Source organism: Lagopus leucura, unplaced genomic scaffold (assembly GCF_019238085.1).
Source record: "Lagopus leucura isolate 7727_CA_CO unplaced genomic scaffold, USGS_WTPT01 Super-Scaffold_100008, whole genome shotgun sequence".
In the NCBI taxonomy this organism is placed as follows: Eukaryota; Metazoa; Chordata; class Aves; order Galliformes; family Phasianidae; genus Lagopus; species Lagopus leucura.
The window spans coordinates 26,142,334-26,161,912 of NW_024962265.1; the positions used below are offsets into that span (position 1 = coordinate 26,142,334).

The 19,579-nt window shown below is 34.4% G+C and overlaps 2 protein-coding genes across 2 annotated transcripts in view; one reads left to right on the plus strand and one right to left on the minus strand.

The window, feature by feature from the left end:
- The window catches only part of IMMP2L (inner mitochondrial membrane peptidase subunit 2), a 447,967-nt gene that overhangs the window by 177,564 nt on the left and 250,824 nt on the right, over positions 1–19,579 (plus strand). The gene's annotated exons all lie outside the window — the stretch shown is intronic.
- LRRN3 (leucine rich repeat neuronal 3) overlaps positions 7,327–19,579 on the minus strand; it is a 36,154-nt gene continuing 23,901 nt past the window's right edge. Inside the window, exon 2 of the mRNA XM_042872916.1 lies at positions 7,327–10,256. Coding sequence (XP_042728850.1) covers positions 7,779–9,905 — 2,127 coding nt within the window. The 5' untranslated portion in view covers positions 9,906–10,256 and the 3' untranslated portion in view covers positions 7,327–7,778. The remainder of the gene's footprint in view (positions 10,257–19,579) is intronic.

Sequence of the window (19,579 nt, forward strand, 5' to 3'; positions counted from 1 at the left end):
TGTGAATATGCATGTGCTGTGATGGAAGAGAGTGCTATTTTGAAGAGTTTGGAAGTCGTATTTTATCCTGTCTTGACTATTGAAATCCTCTTAGAGTCATGGAACCATAGAATATTCCAAGTTGGAAGTGACCCATAAAGATCATCTTATATGTCTTTAGAAGAAATGGAGTTGAGATGGTGGTGTTCATGTATTATATTACTTCAGGTAAACTGGTACAAGCATGTATGTTTTTAAGTTTAGCTAAAGTTCATGTTTGAGACACAAATGAAACATCATAAATGTTAAAAACAATAGTACCATTATATATATATTTTTAAAAAATCTGACAAGAATCTGCCCTCAAATTTTATGTCCAACAGCCACCTCAGGGAATCTGAGTTGTGTTCACATGTTAAAATACAAACAGTTTGGTTAACTTGGAAAGCAGCATTCATTTTTTCACTCTGTTTTGTGTTGTCCGTGCTGTTGCACACCTCAGTTTGGTCATGGCACTTCTTTTTTTTTCTTTCTTTTTTTTTATTATTACAGAGATAGTGTTATGTATCCTTCAAGGTATACTGAAGTTGCATTAAAAAGATGAATAAGGTCATTTCTGCACTGCTGTGATATCATTGGAAACCACATTTACTAAGTGTAGGTTCATTTTTGTGTCTTGATTTCTTCCTCATTCTTGTTAGTAGAAGAGGCTATTACTGCCTTACAGGCCCTTCTTTCAGGTAATCTTAGGTGACAGAGAATGAAATGAGTATGTTTCTGTAGGAATCTTCTGTAATACTCAGAGCTGAAGAGATCAATTCTGAATATCTTGTAATGAACGTGAATCTGTTCAGATTTGTTTTCCTTCTCTGTGTGAACCTGAGAGCTGTCTCTCCAACAACCAACAGTTTTGTCTGATCAAATCCAGTCTCAAGTTGATTTATTAAGCCAAACATTATGGAATATCATTGTCGCATTGCTCATAGGAAATCTGAGTGTAAATCTGCATGGCATCTAGAGTTAAAAGTTGGGTTGAACTGTTAAAAAGGAATCAACCAGTATAGTTGAAAATAATAACTTAGAGATTAGCATTATGTCACGTGTGGACATTTTGAAGCAGGAGCTATAGCCTTCCCTCACCTTTGATTTAGCACTGAGATATAGAAGTCTATCTCTTATATACATAGCTGCCCTCAGCATTTCTGTTCTCTCTTAAGCTCTAGTGGGAACACACAATGAGTCCTGCATAAGGCTAGTGCATAGAACCCAATAATCTGTATATCTTGGTATCTTTAATGGGTAATTCTTAGAAGGAATTGTGGGATTGTTTACTCTAGGTCTCTAGCTCTAGGAAGGTATTTCAGTATAGATGTATTTTTTCCATATGCTTTCATTAATTTCTCTATTTCAGTGGAGAATTCCTGCTTCACGAAATAGTGTTAGATAATCATGGCATTACAGGACTATGTACTTTGAGAGGGTGGAAGAGAATCAATGAATTCAACCTGTGGGGTGAAATTCCACATTTCCAAATTCTCATATACCATGAGATGGTATATTTTGTAGAAATATGGGCATAAATGGTCTTGGATCAAGAAACTACAATTATAATAAATATTTTGTTCTTTGGCCAATTATTCTTAATTTCTCTTTGCACCTGAATATGTACAGCATGTAGGTTTGTGATTCCCACAAGCACTATGGCTATTTGGAGCACAGCATAAAATTGTAATCAACAATTGAGGAACAATAGCTACATAAGGGTAAAGCAGATGGAGTAGTTTTCCACTCTTCTAAACTATAATATTGAAAAGAACATCCGCTATTTTAGGATCAGGAATAGGCCATCTGCCCAAATTGCCTGCCCTTTCAGCTTTACCTTATTCCCACATTGCTATCAGTATTTTCATTTTGAGTGTCATTATATTTTTATGCTTTATACATGAGACTTCATGTCAGTAGCTGATATTTTGTACAGCATATTTTTCTTTAAGAATTCCAGGTCTTTCCTTAATATTTATGTTTTGATATTCAGATATTTTGCTCGCAATTATGATGTTTGCTTGATAGTTTCTCTATTAAGTCATACCACATCAGCCCTTAGTTGCAGTGTTGGAAGTGATGTTTCAGACTAAAACAATAGTAGCAGGAAATGAGCAAAAGACTAACAGGGTGCTTGGAAGATACAGGAGGCAGCAAGGCAAAGAAAAGGACTTTGGGCTAAAAGGGTGTAGAAACAATGTAATCTGAAGAAAAAAACCAATAAACTAAAAAAAAAAAAAAACCACAACAAAGCAAAACAAACCTAAGTAAGTGATTATTATTATTATTATTATTATTATTATTATGCAGCAAGAGGATTTTTATTTCTAACTTTCATCTTCCTCTGAAAGGAAGAACGACAGCAAAAGATTCTGTTGCTTTGAAGGCTATTAATTTACAGAGTACTACTTCAGTGTCGTTGTGGGCTGACAATTAGAAAGAATTAAATATTTTTTCCAAAGGAACTTTTAAAAATCTGAAATGGTTAGTTCAGTGAATATCAAGTGTTCTACAGGAATGTCAACATTTTGTATCTGCATTTCATTTAATGATTTGTTATTAACTCATGTTATGTAAATACCTGCACAGTCATTTGGCAAATGAAAATGGAAGTTTTTCTTCCTTAGTGCCTAAAGAAATCATATAAAAATATTTTAATGTTTGAAGAACAGCAGTTTTTTTTTTTTTCTTTTTTTTTTCCAGGAGGATTCATCTCCTTTAGAATTTTTATTGAATAGGTCAGTTCTCCGTTTCAAAGGACAGATCTCACAAGACAGGATATGGCCATGTACGTTAATATTCCAGTTATTCATATCTTACCACATTTTAGCTGTAACTGAAGTGGAATTATGTGTATAAATGAGTAATTGCAATTATTTTGTTTAAAACCCAACTTCTACAGCAGTTAAATCAATAATTTAGGTATTTTTTCATTTCACAAACTTTGACATCTGGGTTGGATTTTGATCTCAGTAGCTTCATATTGTGTTCGCAGAATATTTGTACTGTTTTCATAATTCTTCTTGTTTTGTGGCTACTGTTGTAGCATTGTATTCTCACCAGTATCTCTTCAGTCTTTTCCCAAGGAGACTGATTCAGGTTGTTTTCCAGTGGCACTAAACTGGAAGCTACTCAGATTGCAGATTTTGTAGGTCAACCAACTAATCTACAAAAACAATTAGATGGCAAGGTCAACCCAAATTCCATAAAAAATGAGTATTTTTCCTACTTAGCAGTTTATTTCATCATCTTTCCATTGTTGATCATGTAACCCCAAAGTGTTCTAAAGAAATCACTTGTTTAATTTTTTTCTGTCATTCCCTCTTCAGTTTTATCCAAGATGTCTTTTGATAAGCTGTGTTATGATGAAATAACATGTTATGATGATCTTCAGTAGACCAGTAATTTTTAACTCATTATTTTACTCATTATTTAACTCATTTATTTCCAGTTATCTAGTTCATAGCCTCTATGAAAACAGTGTGTGGTAGCTGATCTTTTTCCAAGCATGAGGTGAATTGTTAATCTTGGTTTGTCTTTAGTAGTTTATGCTTAAAGGTTATTCTCTTTGTTTTGTTTAACTGTATCCTTAAAAATGTCTCCTGTGGTTTTCATACTTATTACATACTTTCTGCTATGTAAAGCTTCCTGTCAGTAATCTGATTTTACTCTATTCAGTGCATTTTTCTCCTCTGTTCTTCTGGAATCATTTAGTAAATAACTTATTTTCTACATTGTAGAGGCACTTATTCTGAAACATCTCATCTGTCTTCCAATAGCAAATACTACTTAACAGTTGTTGATCCTTGTGTCTTTTCTATGACTAGCCAGCAAAAGATTGAGGAAAGGATCTCCATTTATTCTTTAAGTTATCTTGAGTTCATTGGTTAAGGTTACATAAACAGAGTGCATTTTATTAGTGAATTTTGGAAATTGATTTTTTTGTTAAGAGGGAAATTGCCATCTTTTATGTATTTTGTAGCTACCACTTGAAGTTGCAGTTTCACATTATGGTAGCTAGAACAAAAGCTTAAATGTACATATATATCATCTTGTCTCTGTTAACTGATGGAATGTTGGAATTGATATCTGTAAATGTTTTACCAAGAAGTAAATGGTTAATCTTTCCATGAATAGAGCATTGCTATTTTCAATGTAGTAGCTAACAGAAAGAGGTAAGGCGACTGAGTCCAAACACTGAATTAATGTCTTATGCTTTAAGTACTGCTTACCCAGACACTGACATTTCAAACACTGATCTTGCCTTCTGTTTTCTTTTGTTTCAGAGAGTTTTTGCCAGGATAAAATTAATCTATTGTTTGGCCACTATTTTATGGTGTGAAAATTCTCAACTTATATGAGCTACTGAAAAATCTGTGACCTTGTAACCTAATGTAGGGACACTTTTGATCCTGTTCTTTTGTGCATTTTCCTAGTATTCCTTGAAGTAGCACTTTTAAATGATAGCTGATAGGACACACAGAAATAAAGAATATTAGTCAGTTTAACAGTGATTATGGAGATGTGTCTGTATAGTTGTTTGGTTACCAAAGTTCTTTTTTCCTACGAAAAACAAAATCTCAACTTAATGTTTCAGAAATGGAGAAAGGAAGGTGTTAAATTATAAAATGACTTCCTCAGAGTCACGTGAGAGGAGGATTGCAATGTTATTTAACAAAATACAAATGCATTTTTCTTTTTGAGAGATAAATTAAATCATTTACATCTGGGCAACTAGCAATGTTTCCATTCTTCTTCAATCTTCTTCTTCTATTCTTCTTCAGTCAATTTCTTAAGATATCAGGTATATTTTCAGGTATATTTTGATATCAAGATAAATTACAGAGTGATTCAAATAGTTGTGAGATATGCTTAGTTACTTAGCAGTTAAGTACAAAAATTCTATACGCTAATGCAATTTATCTAGAAACAAAACAATTTAATGAGATATTTAAATAATGTAGATATAAGTGGGGCTTACATGATGATGGAGGTGGGGGGAAGGATTTTCATTCATATTATATAAAACTGTGCAGAGCTGTTTCTGTCTGCAAGAGATTCTTGTTTCTAAGCTGTATTAATTGTGAGTTCAGCTTGTAGCTTGATTCAAAAGGTAGGAATACAGGACATACCCACATGTTCTTGTTAACGTGCACGGTGTCTACGCGGTGATGGCCCAGTGCTGGGTACTTTTTCTTTGTAAACTGCAGCACTCCATAAACTCTGTCTATGGCCCTGAAATCAGCAACACCATTTCAGCATCTTTGTCTGATGGCCTTTCAGCGTTCCTTTGTGCAGGACACTGATTCATCATGTTGTTGGTTTTCTTTTTTTCACTGAAGCATATAAAACCTCCTAATATCCTATTTTTGATGGTTTAGAATTAACACCAGCTTGTTTCTCTCTGCCTTTAAAAACTTTGAAAATAACCTTTGCATGATTTTATTATGCTAAAACTTAATTAGAAAAAAAGATATTTTTAAAACAAATGCCTGTTATTAAATAGCAGAAGGGAAAATGAAATGATTTTTCTGTGTTATGAATGTTTACATGCCAATAATACTTTGAAATTATATAAAAAAACCTATAAATATATGGAAAAAGAGAATTTCTGTGTACAAAAGGTAGTTCTGCTTCTAGCTACAATCATGCTGTCAATGATTCCATAGAAATTTTTACTTTAGCCAAGTCTAAAAAAATAAAATGTATGTTATTGTAGAGTTTTAAGTATATAAAATATGTGAATTACTTAAAAGTAATGTTTGCCACTCCTATTTTAACTTTTTATACAAGCTACCTATGCATTCAGTTGATATTTAATTCCCTAGTTACAAAATTCAGTGATAACTTTTTTTCTTCATTCTTCCTGTTTGTACTTATAGTCATCAAATGAAATAACACACACACACACACACACACACACACACACGTATATATATATATAAATCAATTTCTTTATCTGGAGTCACCATATCTTCAGCCATCTTAACGGTCTGATGTCTTTTTTCTAGAGTACTTGCTAGTAGTTATTCTGCAAGAGTCACTTTTGGCTTGTGATCAAAATTCTGATCAACAGGATTCTGAGCACATTTCTGCTTATGGGCCCAGTCTTGCTCTCATGAGAATTTTAACTTTGATATGAGTATAGTCAGGTATTCATTGTTCTCATTTCATTTCATTTATTTCATTTCTACTAGTAATGTTTCTGTCAGTCATTTACTGCTTGTTAGATTGTGAAAGCTGATGTGTTTAAAAACTAGTCAGTTGTTGTTATTGCTGAAGAGAAGCACGCAGGTTTACAAATAAATCCTTAATGTTATCTAAGCTGTTCAAACTAGATGAGTTCAGTGTATCGCAGCCTTAAGTTTAGACATTACTAATAACTGAATTTCCCTTTTGATTGAAGACAAAATGTTGGATTTATATGTTCTGAGTCTAAAAATGCATTTATTTTTCAGTCTTTTTGGAAAATACCAAAGTAGCTTAGAATGTGCTTTTATCAATAACTAATAATCTATTTCCCTGTCAGTCCTATGTCTCCTTTCTGCCATTCACAGGATCACAGAACTGTAGGGGTTGGAGGGGACCTCTAGAGATCATCAAGTTCAGTCCCCTGCAAAGCAGGCCCACTACAGCAGGTCGCACAGGTAGGCATCCAGGCAGGTCTTGAATATCTCCAGAGAAGGAGAATCCACAACCTCCCTGGGCAGCCTGTTCCAGTGCTCCGTCACCTCACTGTGAAGGATTTTCTTTGCATATTGGTGCGAAACTTCCTACGCTCCAGTTTGTGGCCATTTCATTTCCCCTTGCCCTGTCCCCACAGACTGCTGAAAAGAGTCCCTTTGATTCCCACACTTAAGATACTCATTATTAAAATCCCCTCTCAGTCTTCTTTTGTCAAGACTGAACAGACCCAGGTTAATCAGCCTTTCCTCATAGGGGAGATGCTCCAGACCCTTTATAATCTTTGTGGCCCCCCACTGGACTCTTTCCAGGAGATCCCTTATCTCTTCTACCTCCCACATTAAGCGATATATAAAATACAGTTATTATTACTGACCAGTATGAGTAAATACTTTGTGAAAGTGTTTATTATGCGGGTCATTGCAGTTGTACAGCCTAAAACCATCAAAAATAACCTCCATGCTCCAACTGGCATTTCAGCAGGAGAATATGTAAGGAAATATTCTAAGAGATATTATCATGAGTTTGTTTATTGTCAAACAAGAGCACCCCAAATACTTCTCTAGGAACAAACAAGCCAAAAACGGTTTTGATTTTAATCAAAAATGTATTTTCCTCATAAAAAAATTTCACATACTCACTGTGTCTACTCTACAGAATTTGTCCATTTCATTACACCATGTGTCAATCCTAGTATAGCTTTCACTGCAAAACTCGTGGCTATTGTTTGTAATACAGCACAGGAGGAGGTATTGCTCAGTTCCACTACTTTTAAGTAATAGTAAAAAAAAAAAAAAAAGAAAATACAGAAAATGTTCTTGGCTACTTGCACTGTATTCCAGACTTCAAAGTCTCACGAAAGTTCTAGAAAATGAAGTTAATTGTATTTGGTTGGTAGAATACTCTTAGAAGCCTTAGTTAAAATTCTTCTCTTACGCTGAGGCAGTACATATTCCTATTTGTCACCAGCAAAGTCCAGGCATCTAATTTCTAGAAGGTACAATTTTTCTTGTTTCTGTTTTATTTAGCACACGTACAGTCCTGTGCTTTTTATTTCAGAAATTAAGTGATATTTATGACATATTGGTTGGTACGCCTATTAGAGTTGATTTAACTTCCATTGCTGTGCTTTTTTCTTTGCCCATGTCCCAAAGACTGATTAGAGGAGGATAAAGCTCATTGAGTGAAAAGGATTGTTTCTTCAGATAATTCCTTACATAGCTGTGTCGAACATCATAGTTCATGTCTCGTGAGATGCAGCTGTAGAGATACACCACAGAGATGATTCCCAGAAGAGCACCAAGGCAGGCAAGAAATCCTATGATGCTGTTCTTTTCATAGTCTTTCACTGCCGTATCTAGTCCTTTCGTGGTTACATCGACACATTGTTTCTTATTCTGTGGGTAAATAGTGGGAATATCTATACAAATTTTGTATTCAGTTGATGGATTTAGATGTGTAAGGTTATATACCTTTATATCAGATGGTACTCGAGCGCTCTGTGCAGCCTGAGAGTTTTCAGCTTTCAGAAAAGCAGTCCATCTAACACTGGACTTCAGAATTTTAGAACTTGTTTTCCATGAAACCAAAACAGAATTAGATTTTACATCTTTGATTTTGATATTCAAAGGTCCATTGCTGTCCTGAGGGAGAGAGCCATCCACTTTAATCATGACTGACTTTAGATCTGCCCCAACTAAATTTGTTGCTATGCATGTGTATAAGCCACTTTCTTTCTCTGTTACATCACTTATGTCTAATGTCCCTTCGGAATGAATGTAGTATTTATCAGAAATAGTATTAGGCAAAAGTTTATGTCCTGATGGTGTTATCCAGTAGATTTCAGGTTCTGGTTCTGCTGTTGCTCTGCAGTGTAAGGAAATATGGCTGCCAGTTTTTAATTCCAAAGTAGATGGAAAGCTTTCAGGAGCTATCAGAGGGAGACAGATTTCCATCATTTCCCGGAAGTGTATCTGTCTCACATTCTGGCCTTGGAATTCAGGAGGGTCTACACAAAACAGAGACTCTGGCTCCATGAAGCGAATATTTGTTTTGTTCATGTTAATCCAGCGGATGACGCAGTCACATCTAATGGGATTGCTGTGTATGCTAACTTCCTTCAGGTTAGGCAGCGATTCTATTGTACTGCGGTACAGGGCACTCAGTGCATTGCTGTTGAGCATGAGTGATTCCAGCTTGGGAAGTCTGTAGAAAGCGTTTGGATGAATGTATGATAATCTTGGATTGTTGGTAGCTTCTATTTTTCTTAAATCTGGTAAATTATCAACAGCAAGACTATCTATGGAAATCAGTTCAGGCATGTTATTAATTCCTAACTCCTTCAGGTGTAGCATATTGCTAAAATCCCCCCTTCGTATTCTGTTAATGGGATTCTTATTTAGATCCAGAAATTTGAGATTTGTAACCTTTTGAAGAGCAATATGGGGCACTTTAACAAATCTATTGTCATAGAAGGAAATGCTTTCTAAATTTTCAAGGCCAGCCAAAGCATTATCTGGTATTTCAGTGAGATTTATGCTGGCTAAAACTAGGCTGCGCAGATTGATAAGAGGCTTAAAGTTCATATCTTCGATTCTGATTATTGGATTTTCTCCAATCATAAGAATCTCCAGATTAGGAATAGCTTCAAACCACTTACTGTTGATCATTTGCAGACCATTTGAATTGAGATGAAGTCTGAGAAGATTATTGAGGCCTATGAAAGCTCCCGGCGCAATCATAGAAAGCATGTTATGATTAATGTAAAGCTCTTGTAAGTTGTGGAGTCCAGAGAGACATTCTTCAGGGAGTTCAGTAAGTTTGTTTTCTTCCAGGTACACAGAAAGCAACTGTGGTATTTTTGTAAGATTAATACTGGCCACCGAGGATAAATTGTTCTGAGATAAGTCTAGACCAGTTAAATTCACTGGGAAGTCTACTGAGTGTTCAATTTTTCCAATATTGTTAGTCTGTAGAAGTAAAACCTGTGTGTCAGCAGGGAGTCTGGCTGGAAAATTTAAAAGGCCTAAATCATTACAGTCCACTGTCGGAACCTCCATGTATACAGACCGGGGAGTGAACCAAGGTCTGATCTCACATATACACAACTCTGGGCAGTCTGCTTTTTTTTCTACAGCCTGTACCACTGCAGTGATAACTAGGCCAAGTAGAAAATTAATTTTGAGTTGCATGTCCTTCATTTTAGCTGAAATGCTCGGAAAAGTAAGAGACCCTTTAGTATTCCACGGTTACGATTTTGGAATTCAGTATGACCCGGTCAATTGATAAAACATAGACTTGCATTTGTCAGAGGCAGATTTCGAAGGACTTTCTTCCTGAGGATAAGTGATAAATTTACAAGCAACTTGTCCAGTAGCAAGAGACATTTTGTGGAAATGAAGGTCACTCTGTCCTTGATGACATAAAATTGATAAGCTTTGTGAAGATGAGGCATGTATAGATGGTCATAGGAGATTAAGCAATTCATTTATTTAGTAGTATTAACTTCAAATCCCATGATTGATTAGTGTTTGCAGGAATGACAGGATGACCTAAAATATAAGAAGAGGAAATAATTAGTATAAGAAACTATAAAGTTATAAATTAATTTAGCTATCTCTTGCTCTCTAATGTTAATTATTGCAAGTAAGAAAAGAAAATGACTGTGGTGCCTAGAGTATTGTAGTGGTATCCGAATAGCATAAATGAAGTTAATATAGTAATATATCTTTAGACTTGTAGCTTGTCATATATCCAGTGGAGCATTGCTCTGAAGAAAGATGAAGATCTACAAAGTATAAAGCAGAATATATCAGTGAGATTTTTCTACATATTTTATGTTCCTTTAAAATACTTTCTTTTTTTCTTACAGTTATCACCAGAAGCAGGCTTTGAAAATGTAAACGCTGAGCAAAATTCTACAGAGAATGAATACTTATCTTTTGAATGTGAAATTTAAAAATATAAAGAACATAACTTATGTGTAATCAAGGGAAAATGAAATGATTGGATTAATACTCATTTCTTATGGTGACATACTTAGATGAGCCTCTGAGATCTTTAAACAGAAATATACAAAATTAATAATCCACTAGTTTTATTATTTTCTGATTTTTTCTGTAGCTGTTGTTTAGGAGTAAAACTTCCCCTCCCCACCTCCTTCTTTAAGTAATAACTGGAAAGAATACTATACCCCATAATAAATAGGTTGTCATCTTGACATACCTAGTCTGAATACTGCCGTGCATATTTTGGCTTCAATAATTTCAATTGCAAGGGATTAAAAAAAACAAGAAAAATGTCTTTAGAGAGATAAGAAAAAATATTCAATGCTAGCAATTCCTTTTCAATCCATACCTCTGCAAGAATCTGAAATTTTCAATGAAGTTACAGATCTTCTTCATATCTCAAATGATAATAAAGATGGGAGTCTGGATGTCCTGAAGTGTCAAATGTATCTTTTCTTTAGATTTTTGTTATCTACTTATTCTTTCTATGGAAAAATGTCCTATCGTGAGTGTATTTGTATTCCAAGTGATATAATTCAAAAGTTTCCATGTTTTATATTTGAAGTAGTATTCATTAGCTGCTGCTTTTACTTCAGAAAATAGTCCATACACTAACTTAAACCATACTTATCTGAGAAGACTACCGTATTATACACACCTGCGCCCTTTTCCCCTTTGCCTCTTACATCAAAATTCACAGTGACATTGTTTACAAACTGTAAGATGAGAATCAATGCTTCATAGACATTGATAAATAACTTCTGAGGTGTTGTTGGTATCGATAGAGAGAATTACAAAAGTCAAGTGTCAAGGATTTGGATTTCAGATTTCCTTTGCAGGCTCAGGAGGACTGGACATATTGATCAAATAGACAATCCATATCAGCTCAGAGGAAAGGTGTTGGACCATACTGAGTTGCATGAGAGTTGGGCCAATTTGAAGAACATTTGGCAAGTGTTTATGGCTTCTATGTTATATACGTTTAAGGAAATTTAATATTTTACTTTAAAAAAGTGAACAGACAATGTGTGAGGTAAACATACAGAAAACATTCTGCTGTTTTGAGGATTAATAATATGTTTTTATGGAAATGGCCCAGTTTACACTGAAATGTGAAGACACGCTGACAGAAATAGTAAAAATATAATCTGTTTCTTTGTTCTGGGAAATGAGATGAATGTGGGCTTGCAGAAAAATAAAGATATGTGATGGACAGCTAATGTCTAGCTTATAACTTGCTCTTAAATTATCCACCATAAGGTAAGTAATGTACCTATTACCTACCTAATGTATCTAGAGTACTGTCCCATTTACTAAAGATCTCTAGGTAGAAATCATTCTAGGCCAAATGCACAGATGTGATTTATTATAGAAAAGGTAGGGAGGAAGAGAGGGAGTGCTTTTTGAGTCCTGTTGTTCATGTACTTTCTTTAGACACATGTCCTGTTGACTTCTGGAAATTTATTTGAATTGTATTTTGCAAATACATTTGAAAGTGTGGCGAATACAAACTGTAAGCTTCTAATGATTGAAACATCATTGGAAACCTTACCCAACTAATAAAATTATTGAGGTTCAACAAACTGCTCTGTGGATATCTAAGCTCAGTATTTAGATTTCGTTATCATGCTCATGAGTAGGAAAATATTCTGAGAAATAGTAACGACGTAATTGACCTGCTTTTCTGCTTCACACTGGACATTTGTTGTTGGTCACTATGAATGGTTGGATGTGGACTGAGATGGAGTTTTAATGTGTGAAGTTCTAGCTACTTGATATCTTCTACCAGTAAAAGCATACAAACTACTACCTTTTCATGTACATAGTGCCAACATCAGTTAATATTTTAGTTTCTCTGAGATTCTCATGCCAAAACAGGAGCATTAGTGGACATGTTCACATCACATATTAGATGAGGCTTTCCGCAAATGACATCAAAAAAAGATGTGAGAAATCCGTGTTGAAATTCTTTTTCCTTATGATTTAATCTGATGTCTTTTCTCTTTCTGGTGAATGCTTCAGCTAATAAGACACCAACTCAAGCTCATGTGGTGTTGTAGCATAAATCTTTCTTATTTGAGCAGTTGATGTGCTTCTGCTTTGTATAAAATATTAACTGGGGTTGAATGCCTTGAAGAACTGATCGCAGAATAATTTTCACTCTGTCCTTGCTACAGAGTCACTTCTGAAAGATTTTTGTTTTAACTAGTGTTATATCTAAGTATTATTTTATATGAGAATGACTTGCTACTGACAATCACTCATGGCATGGAATTTTTATTTGCAGAGTAGTATGAACACCCATAATGACTTAGGACACTATACAAAAAAAAGAGAAATAGTGAAATGCACAGGAAAACTTATGTACAGTCATTTAAGTAGTAAAGCAGTGTTGTGGTCTTTTTGCTTCTAGTAGTAGTGTTGTGTGAAGCTTCAATAGAGAATGTTGATTAAGAGGTTAAGAAAATACAGATTGCTGATAAGTTTTCTGGTCCCATTTGAAGAAATCATTGCTCAGTATGATGTTAAAGAGTATGGGACTGTGATTCTGCTTTTGTCAACTGATATGTGTCTGTGCTTCTGTGTGTGTATGTAGTTAATTTCTAACCTTGAGATGTATACAAACCATTTCGAACTTAGAAGTGAGCTGCAGCCTACTGTAATAAAATCAACCCCATATAAACTGCTATCTTGCACTCAAGACTATAAACTGTAATTGAAGTTCAATTTCCTTGAAGAATGCAGCCTCAAAGAGATAATCGGAGAGTAAGCATTTAACTGTTTGAGACTTTGAACTTTGGGAAATGCTTTGATTCCCTTTCTTCATTAGTATACTGATAACAGTAAATAAAGACCAAATTGAAACACTGTTACTAACAGGGATTTTCAGAACTTTTATTAATGCCTTCCAGTAGTTTTGCATTTCAAATATCCAATTTTAAAGGTACTAATATGAACAAAAAGAAACCTGTTCTGTTCCTTTGAATAGTATTTAAGATATTTGAGATTTAAATACATGAAGGTTTCTTTGCAAAAGTAATTTTTGCCTTCAAAAAAACAAAAAAATGATTAAGTAAGAATATTATTTCATTAGAGCTCTTTTGCAGCTTTTGATGCCCATTCAGTATTTTTGATGCAATGCGATGGATTCATAAAACTTATATGAATTATGATGCACAACAAAAACACCTGTGGAGGTGAGGCTCAGAAGCAAATGTCACCAATAAGCTGGGGACACAAGCAGCAGGAGGAGCTGCAAACTATATTTTTGGTGTCTTTGATGTACAAATCTTTACTTAACTGCACTGTAAAGTTATCATGTGCACTTTGATTATACATGTTTTCTCTCATTTGAATATAATCTATTATTTGGTTACTAATGTCTGCAATTAAAAAGTCTCAGTGGTGTCTCCATCTAAAAATTATTCAGGATTTCTGTTTTCCTGTACGAGACCTTATGTCATAAGGTGCTTAAATCTTTGTGGAGAGATCCCTTAAATTCTACTGGAAGACCATCTGAATTACATTCAGTCCATGGTTATGGTCTTATCAAATATGGTGTGCTTCTTAGGTTTAATGTATTGGCATGTCTTAGGTGGGCTTTGGTCACTGCTATTGACAGCTGGAGCCTTGATTCACAAGAGTGTATCACCATTATTGGAGCTGGAAAAGACATTCAGTGAATGAATAAACTGAGCAATGTTTCTCATCACTGGAGCAACAGACAGCTAAAAACCAAGTCAGAGTGGGCAGAAAGGAAAAGAAGCACGTCAGATTTTGGCAATCTTTCTTTTCCACTTCAGCAGTTAGAGAGACAGTGATAAAAACTAAAAATGCAGCAGCTACACTGCAATGTGCCCTGTTGGCAGTAAGGCAAACAGTTCACTTCACGAGGACCAATTTAGAGGTGGCAAGCATTTTGAAAACACAGCTGTTCGTACAAAGCTACCTTTCAAAAAACATCAACCCAAAGAGCCACTTCTCGGTTCTTGTCATTATAACCACTTTGAGCAGTTCTGCGGACAGAAATCCTGGTGGCAGAAATGTCACTAACTAAAAATTGGGGATGAGACATTTCATTCCTCACTTGACTGTGGCTACAGCGTTATTTATTTACTTATTTTAAGAAGAAGTCGTGGAGTTACGCAGACTTCGTTAGAAATTTTAATATTTTTCTGACACTTCTTGGGTGCTGCTTTCTTTGTTGGATACTCAAAATCAAAAAATGTTTTCTTGAATAAAAAGAAGATGCAAAAGCATATTTATTTACAATAGTTTGAGAATCTGTGCTAAAATCTTTTTTTTCCTTCCCCTCTTTAGAAATGTAACTAGGATGCCTTTGTTGAGGTTTCCACATATATGTGGAAAGTTTGTGACTGAGGTAGTACAAATTTAGGTTAAAACACAAAGAAATAATGCAGTAGGCATTTATAAGAGAACCTGTTCTGAAATAAAATATTTCTATAAGTAAGCTCTACTGGGTGATATTGTTGTTGGAAATTATACATGCTGTGTGAAAACAGAAGGATTGTCTGCTACTGCTGTCTGATTCTCTTTCATTCCACTCTCTGAAGCAAAGAGTTTCATGCAGAACCTCTTTACAAATTAACAAATATAAATTAATATGCTCTTACTATTTTATGTTGTTATAAACAGCTAACACACAGGTCTGCTTTAAAACATGAATGAGAATTTTTGGAAATGGATATGTTTCTGAGGTGTTCAACTTGGACTGCTGACATTTTCAAGTGATAGTTGTATTTTGAGAGCCTTAGGTTGAAAGCCTCAAAAATGACTATCTAAAATTTCTGGACATATTTGAAAAAAGTGACTAGGGATTGTTGTTGGAAAGTTGCTTTATTTTAAACATCATCTTTAATTTTCTGTAGTGGTTGATTTTTGGAACATCAGGCTTGCCCTGTATAGCAGCGAGTGCTGGATGTAAAGGAGGGGGCAGTGCTATTTGTATTTAACCCTGGAAGCAATTTGCAGTGCCTGAATAATTATTTCAGTGTATGTGTTTGTGTTTATTTTGTGAGCTTGTTACAGTTCCTTTTCATTATATATTTTTTTCTCCTTCTCTTTGAATAAATTTCCCTGACAGAAAGCTGAAAGCTTAAGATGTTGAATGTAAATGTAAAACAGGACAAATTCACACACAGATCATTATAAGAGAAGAATGGCAAAACTTTATACATCACTAATTTCTGTGTATCCACAAAGAAACATTATGATCAGCTAGATCCAAGGGAGGTTTACCCTATCTCGTTCACTAAACATGTCTGGCCCATGCTCCTTGTGCACTTGTTTATTCCACATTAAAACATTTTAAGAGATATCAGAGGAGATTTCACCATATACAATTCATTAAGAACTTACTGTAGTTTTATTTCTTGTATCAATATAAAAATTGCCTTCTGTAAATGTGTTACAGAGCATAAAGCTTTGAAAATAGACGTTGAAAACAACAGAAATATTCCAAAGGAGTATTAAGATACGAGATGTGATATTTTATTTTGAAATAACTTTTCAAAGGATGTGAACGTATACTTTGTAAAGCCTTTTGAAAATTTGAGGATGGAAAAAAATACAGTTCTGCTTTCCTAACCTATTTTAAAGTGGATTAGCATGATTGACACGGAATGGCAGATGACTGCTGGACCACCTGCATGAGAAGCAAGGCATTTATCAATCATAATCTCAGTGCTTAGCAGAAATAGAATATAACTTTGTTACTGTTACAGATTTGGCAGCCTTTGTGGCAGCAGCATTGTGTATTGGAGCCATACTGGTGGATGAGCACCACTCAGTCTTGCGTGCCAACTCACTGCTGAACAAAACTGTGACCTTTATTCCATGGAGCTTTCAGTTTAAATACAGGGAAAATGACAATGGATGACTGAGACAGGGCAAGCAGAGAGATGTCACTATGACAATCTCAGAATATCCCAGATTTATTCTCTTTCCTTAAGCAGTGTAGTAACTTCGTATCATGATCCTGAATTAATTTTCCAGGCTTTTCTATTAGATATTCAGTCTGTAGTTTTTTTAGTTTTTTTCAATGCTTTTGATGCTTTTAATTGCACACTCCCTAGCTATGGGGTGACTGACCACTTCACGAATTTCATGGTCAAAGAGGACTAAAAGTTCGTGACATTCTATTTTGGAAAGGAAACGATAATTTTATTAATTTCATTTACCACTCTCCCATCTCCTTTTTTTTTTTTTTTTTTTTTAAATACTACATCAAACATGAAATACCTACAAACCTACAAATTTGTGCATTCTTTTTGGGCTAGGAGAGATATTAGAAAATTATACTTACATGACAATCAATTTCAGTTGAAAGCATACATTCCTTTACTATTTCTGTTCTAAGACATTGTTTATGTTCTAATTTCTCCTACAGCATTTCAAATCATTTTAAATTCAATTCATTTGACTTCTTCAGAAATCAGATATTGCATGTACAATTCTGACACTGTTATCTAAAAATTTACCTCTTTGTTAGAATTATGTATCTTCTTATTTGCTTCACAAATAGTAACTGCATACCCATTTTCTAGTTGTCAGCAAAAACAGTAAAAAGATAATACATAAACAGGAACTTTTCAAAGTATTCTGATCTTTTTCCTAACCTCTTTCCTAACCTTGAAAATGCTTCTCTGAGTCACTGGGTTATGTGTTGTTGTCATTACCAAGCAATTGTGTCAGAAAAATACTGCTGTAAGTTGAGACAGCAGTGCATTAGTTTAATCCGTACACGTTCAACTTCTTTTTGACAGTTGTCATGTTAGTAGTGGCAAGCACATATTGGCAGTTACCTAGGCACATAGTTGGCAAAGGAACGATCACGTTCTGGATGTGGGTGAATGTACCCTGTTACCAGATGCTCCAAGCAGATGGCCAGAACTAAAGCTGAGTGAGACCAGTTTTGGCTTCATTTTCTACAAAGCTACCAAACCAATGCTAGGAGTCTGTAATGCATTTGACTAGTAAAGAATCTGAGCCAACATCAAGCAGAGCGTTTGGCAAAGCCTGCATTTTATATTTTTATTTTGTGTCTCTTGTAATTTAAAAGTTAAATAAGCCTAAAACATAGAAACAGGTGTGCTCTCGTAGTGGTGTTACAGTCAGGGAAAGATAGAGGCTGTAGTTACCATATAATATATTCCTTGTGAATATTATGTGTTGTGTTTGGGTTGGTTTTGGTTTGTTTGTTTGTTTTTAATTTATCATGGGAAAAAAGGGTTACTGTAATAAAATTAGCACAGTAGTAAACAAGATAATTTTAGGAACTGCAATTTCTGTTGTATATTTTTGCAGTAACAAACATTTAGGCTTGAAAGACCTAAATTAATTTAAACCATCAGTCTTAAATGGCAGATTCTTAATGTTTAAGGTTTTCACATTTTAGTTCATGGTATATTTACGATTTTGGATATATAGTCATTTTGAGGTAAATGCCCTTATATCTAAAAATGTACCAAACCAACCAACCAACCAAAACAAACAGTGGACAATAGAAATGATTTTGAACTACAATAATCTAAATTTTTTCAAGTGGCTTATGAATACAGGTGTATCAGGAAAATTCTGATACAGTCTCAGACTGTATTTGATGTATACTTATAAAATAATGCATAGTTTAAGATTTATGAATGGGAAAAAGTATTGCTTGTTACAGTTAGTGGAAATTCCTCAGTATAAATACGTAAATATATATCTGAAGTGCCAGAAATGAATTTGGTAATCCAAGTAATCTTTTCTTTTTCATGGATTTTCCTACAAGTTAGGCTACATTATTTTTACTTTATAATTGTGAATATATGAGGTGATTGTTTTTATCCTGACCCACCTAAGGAATGAGGCATTCACAATGTACTGTTCAACAGAAATGGATATAATAAAAAAAAATAAAATTCTTGAGGCAGTTTTAAGAAATGTACTGATGGAAAACAATCTCAGGATGCAGAAACAGACAAGGTGTTAAACAAAATATTCTTGTAAAGACTGGGATATAAATGTTTTGTTTTATGCTGTGCTTTATATCCATTGGAGTGATTTATGCAGACTCAAGTTTCCTCAGAGAGGTACTGTCATTTCTGATATCAGAAAGTATTTTGGTTTGTGTTTAGTTTTAATTAAAGTCTCTGCTCAGCTGAGTATCTCAGTGATATTGTACGCAAAAGTCTTTACATGATTTACAAAACTAATTTTATTTTCATACCTGAAATTATTGCTTTTTTGCTCTTATTCATCAGCTCTAATCCACAGTCTAATTTTAACATAGTTCATTTCTTATTTCCCTAGAAGTGAATACATTGAAATGCAGAACTTATTTTCTTTTCATGATTTTTTTTTTTAATAATAAAATAAAAAGGATAGATACAAGTCAAAAATATAGCAACACTTACAACTAAGTACAGTTTACCTTGTAGCACCACAGCTCAATAATCATATAATTCCAGAAATGCTATCTGAATCTTCTCTCAGATGTTTTTCTTTTCCTTTCACATTGTCAGGATTATGTCTGAATTTATAAACTTATTTAAACCTTTGTACCTCTCTGGCACGTATAAATTGAGAGCCACCGTCCCCATGTCCTTTTTCTCCAGTGTACAGTCCTTTTAATTATTCCTATTATCTTTAAGGAATTTTTTGAATTACTCTTTAAAATGAAAAATTCACTCAATCCCTGGCTCAATAGCTTGTCACTGAACAGGGTCAATTTATGTTATGAAACGCATATGATATTGTCGCATTTTAACTGTGTATTTCCTTTTTTGACCTTCTGCATTTGGATGCCAAATCTGACAGCAGTGATAAAATTAATGTTCTGGTCTCATAGAGAATTTTCAGCAGTA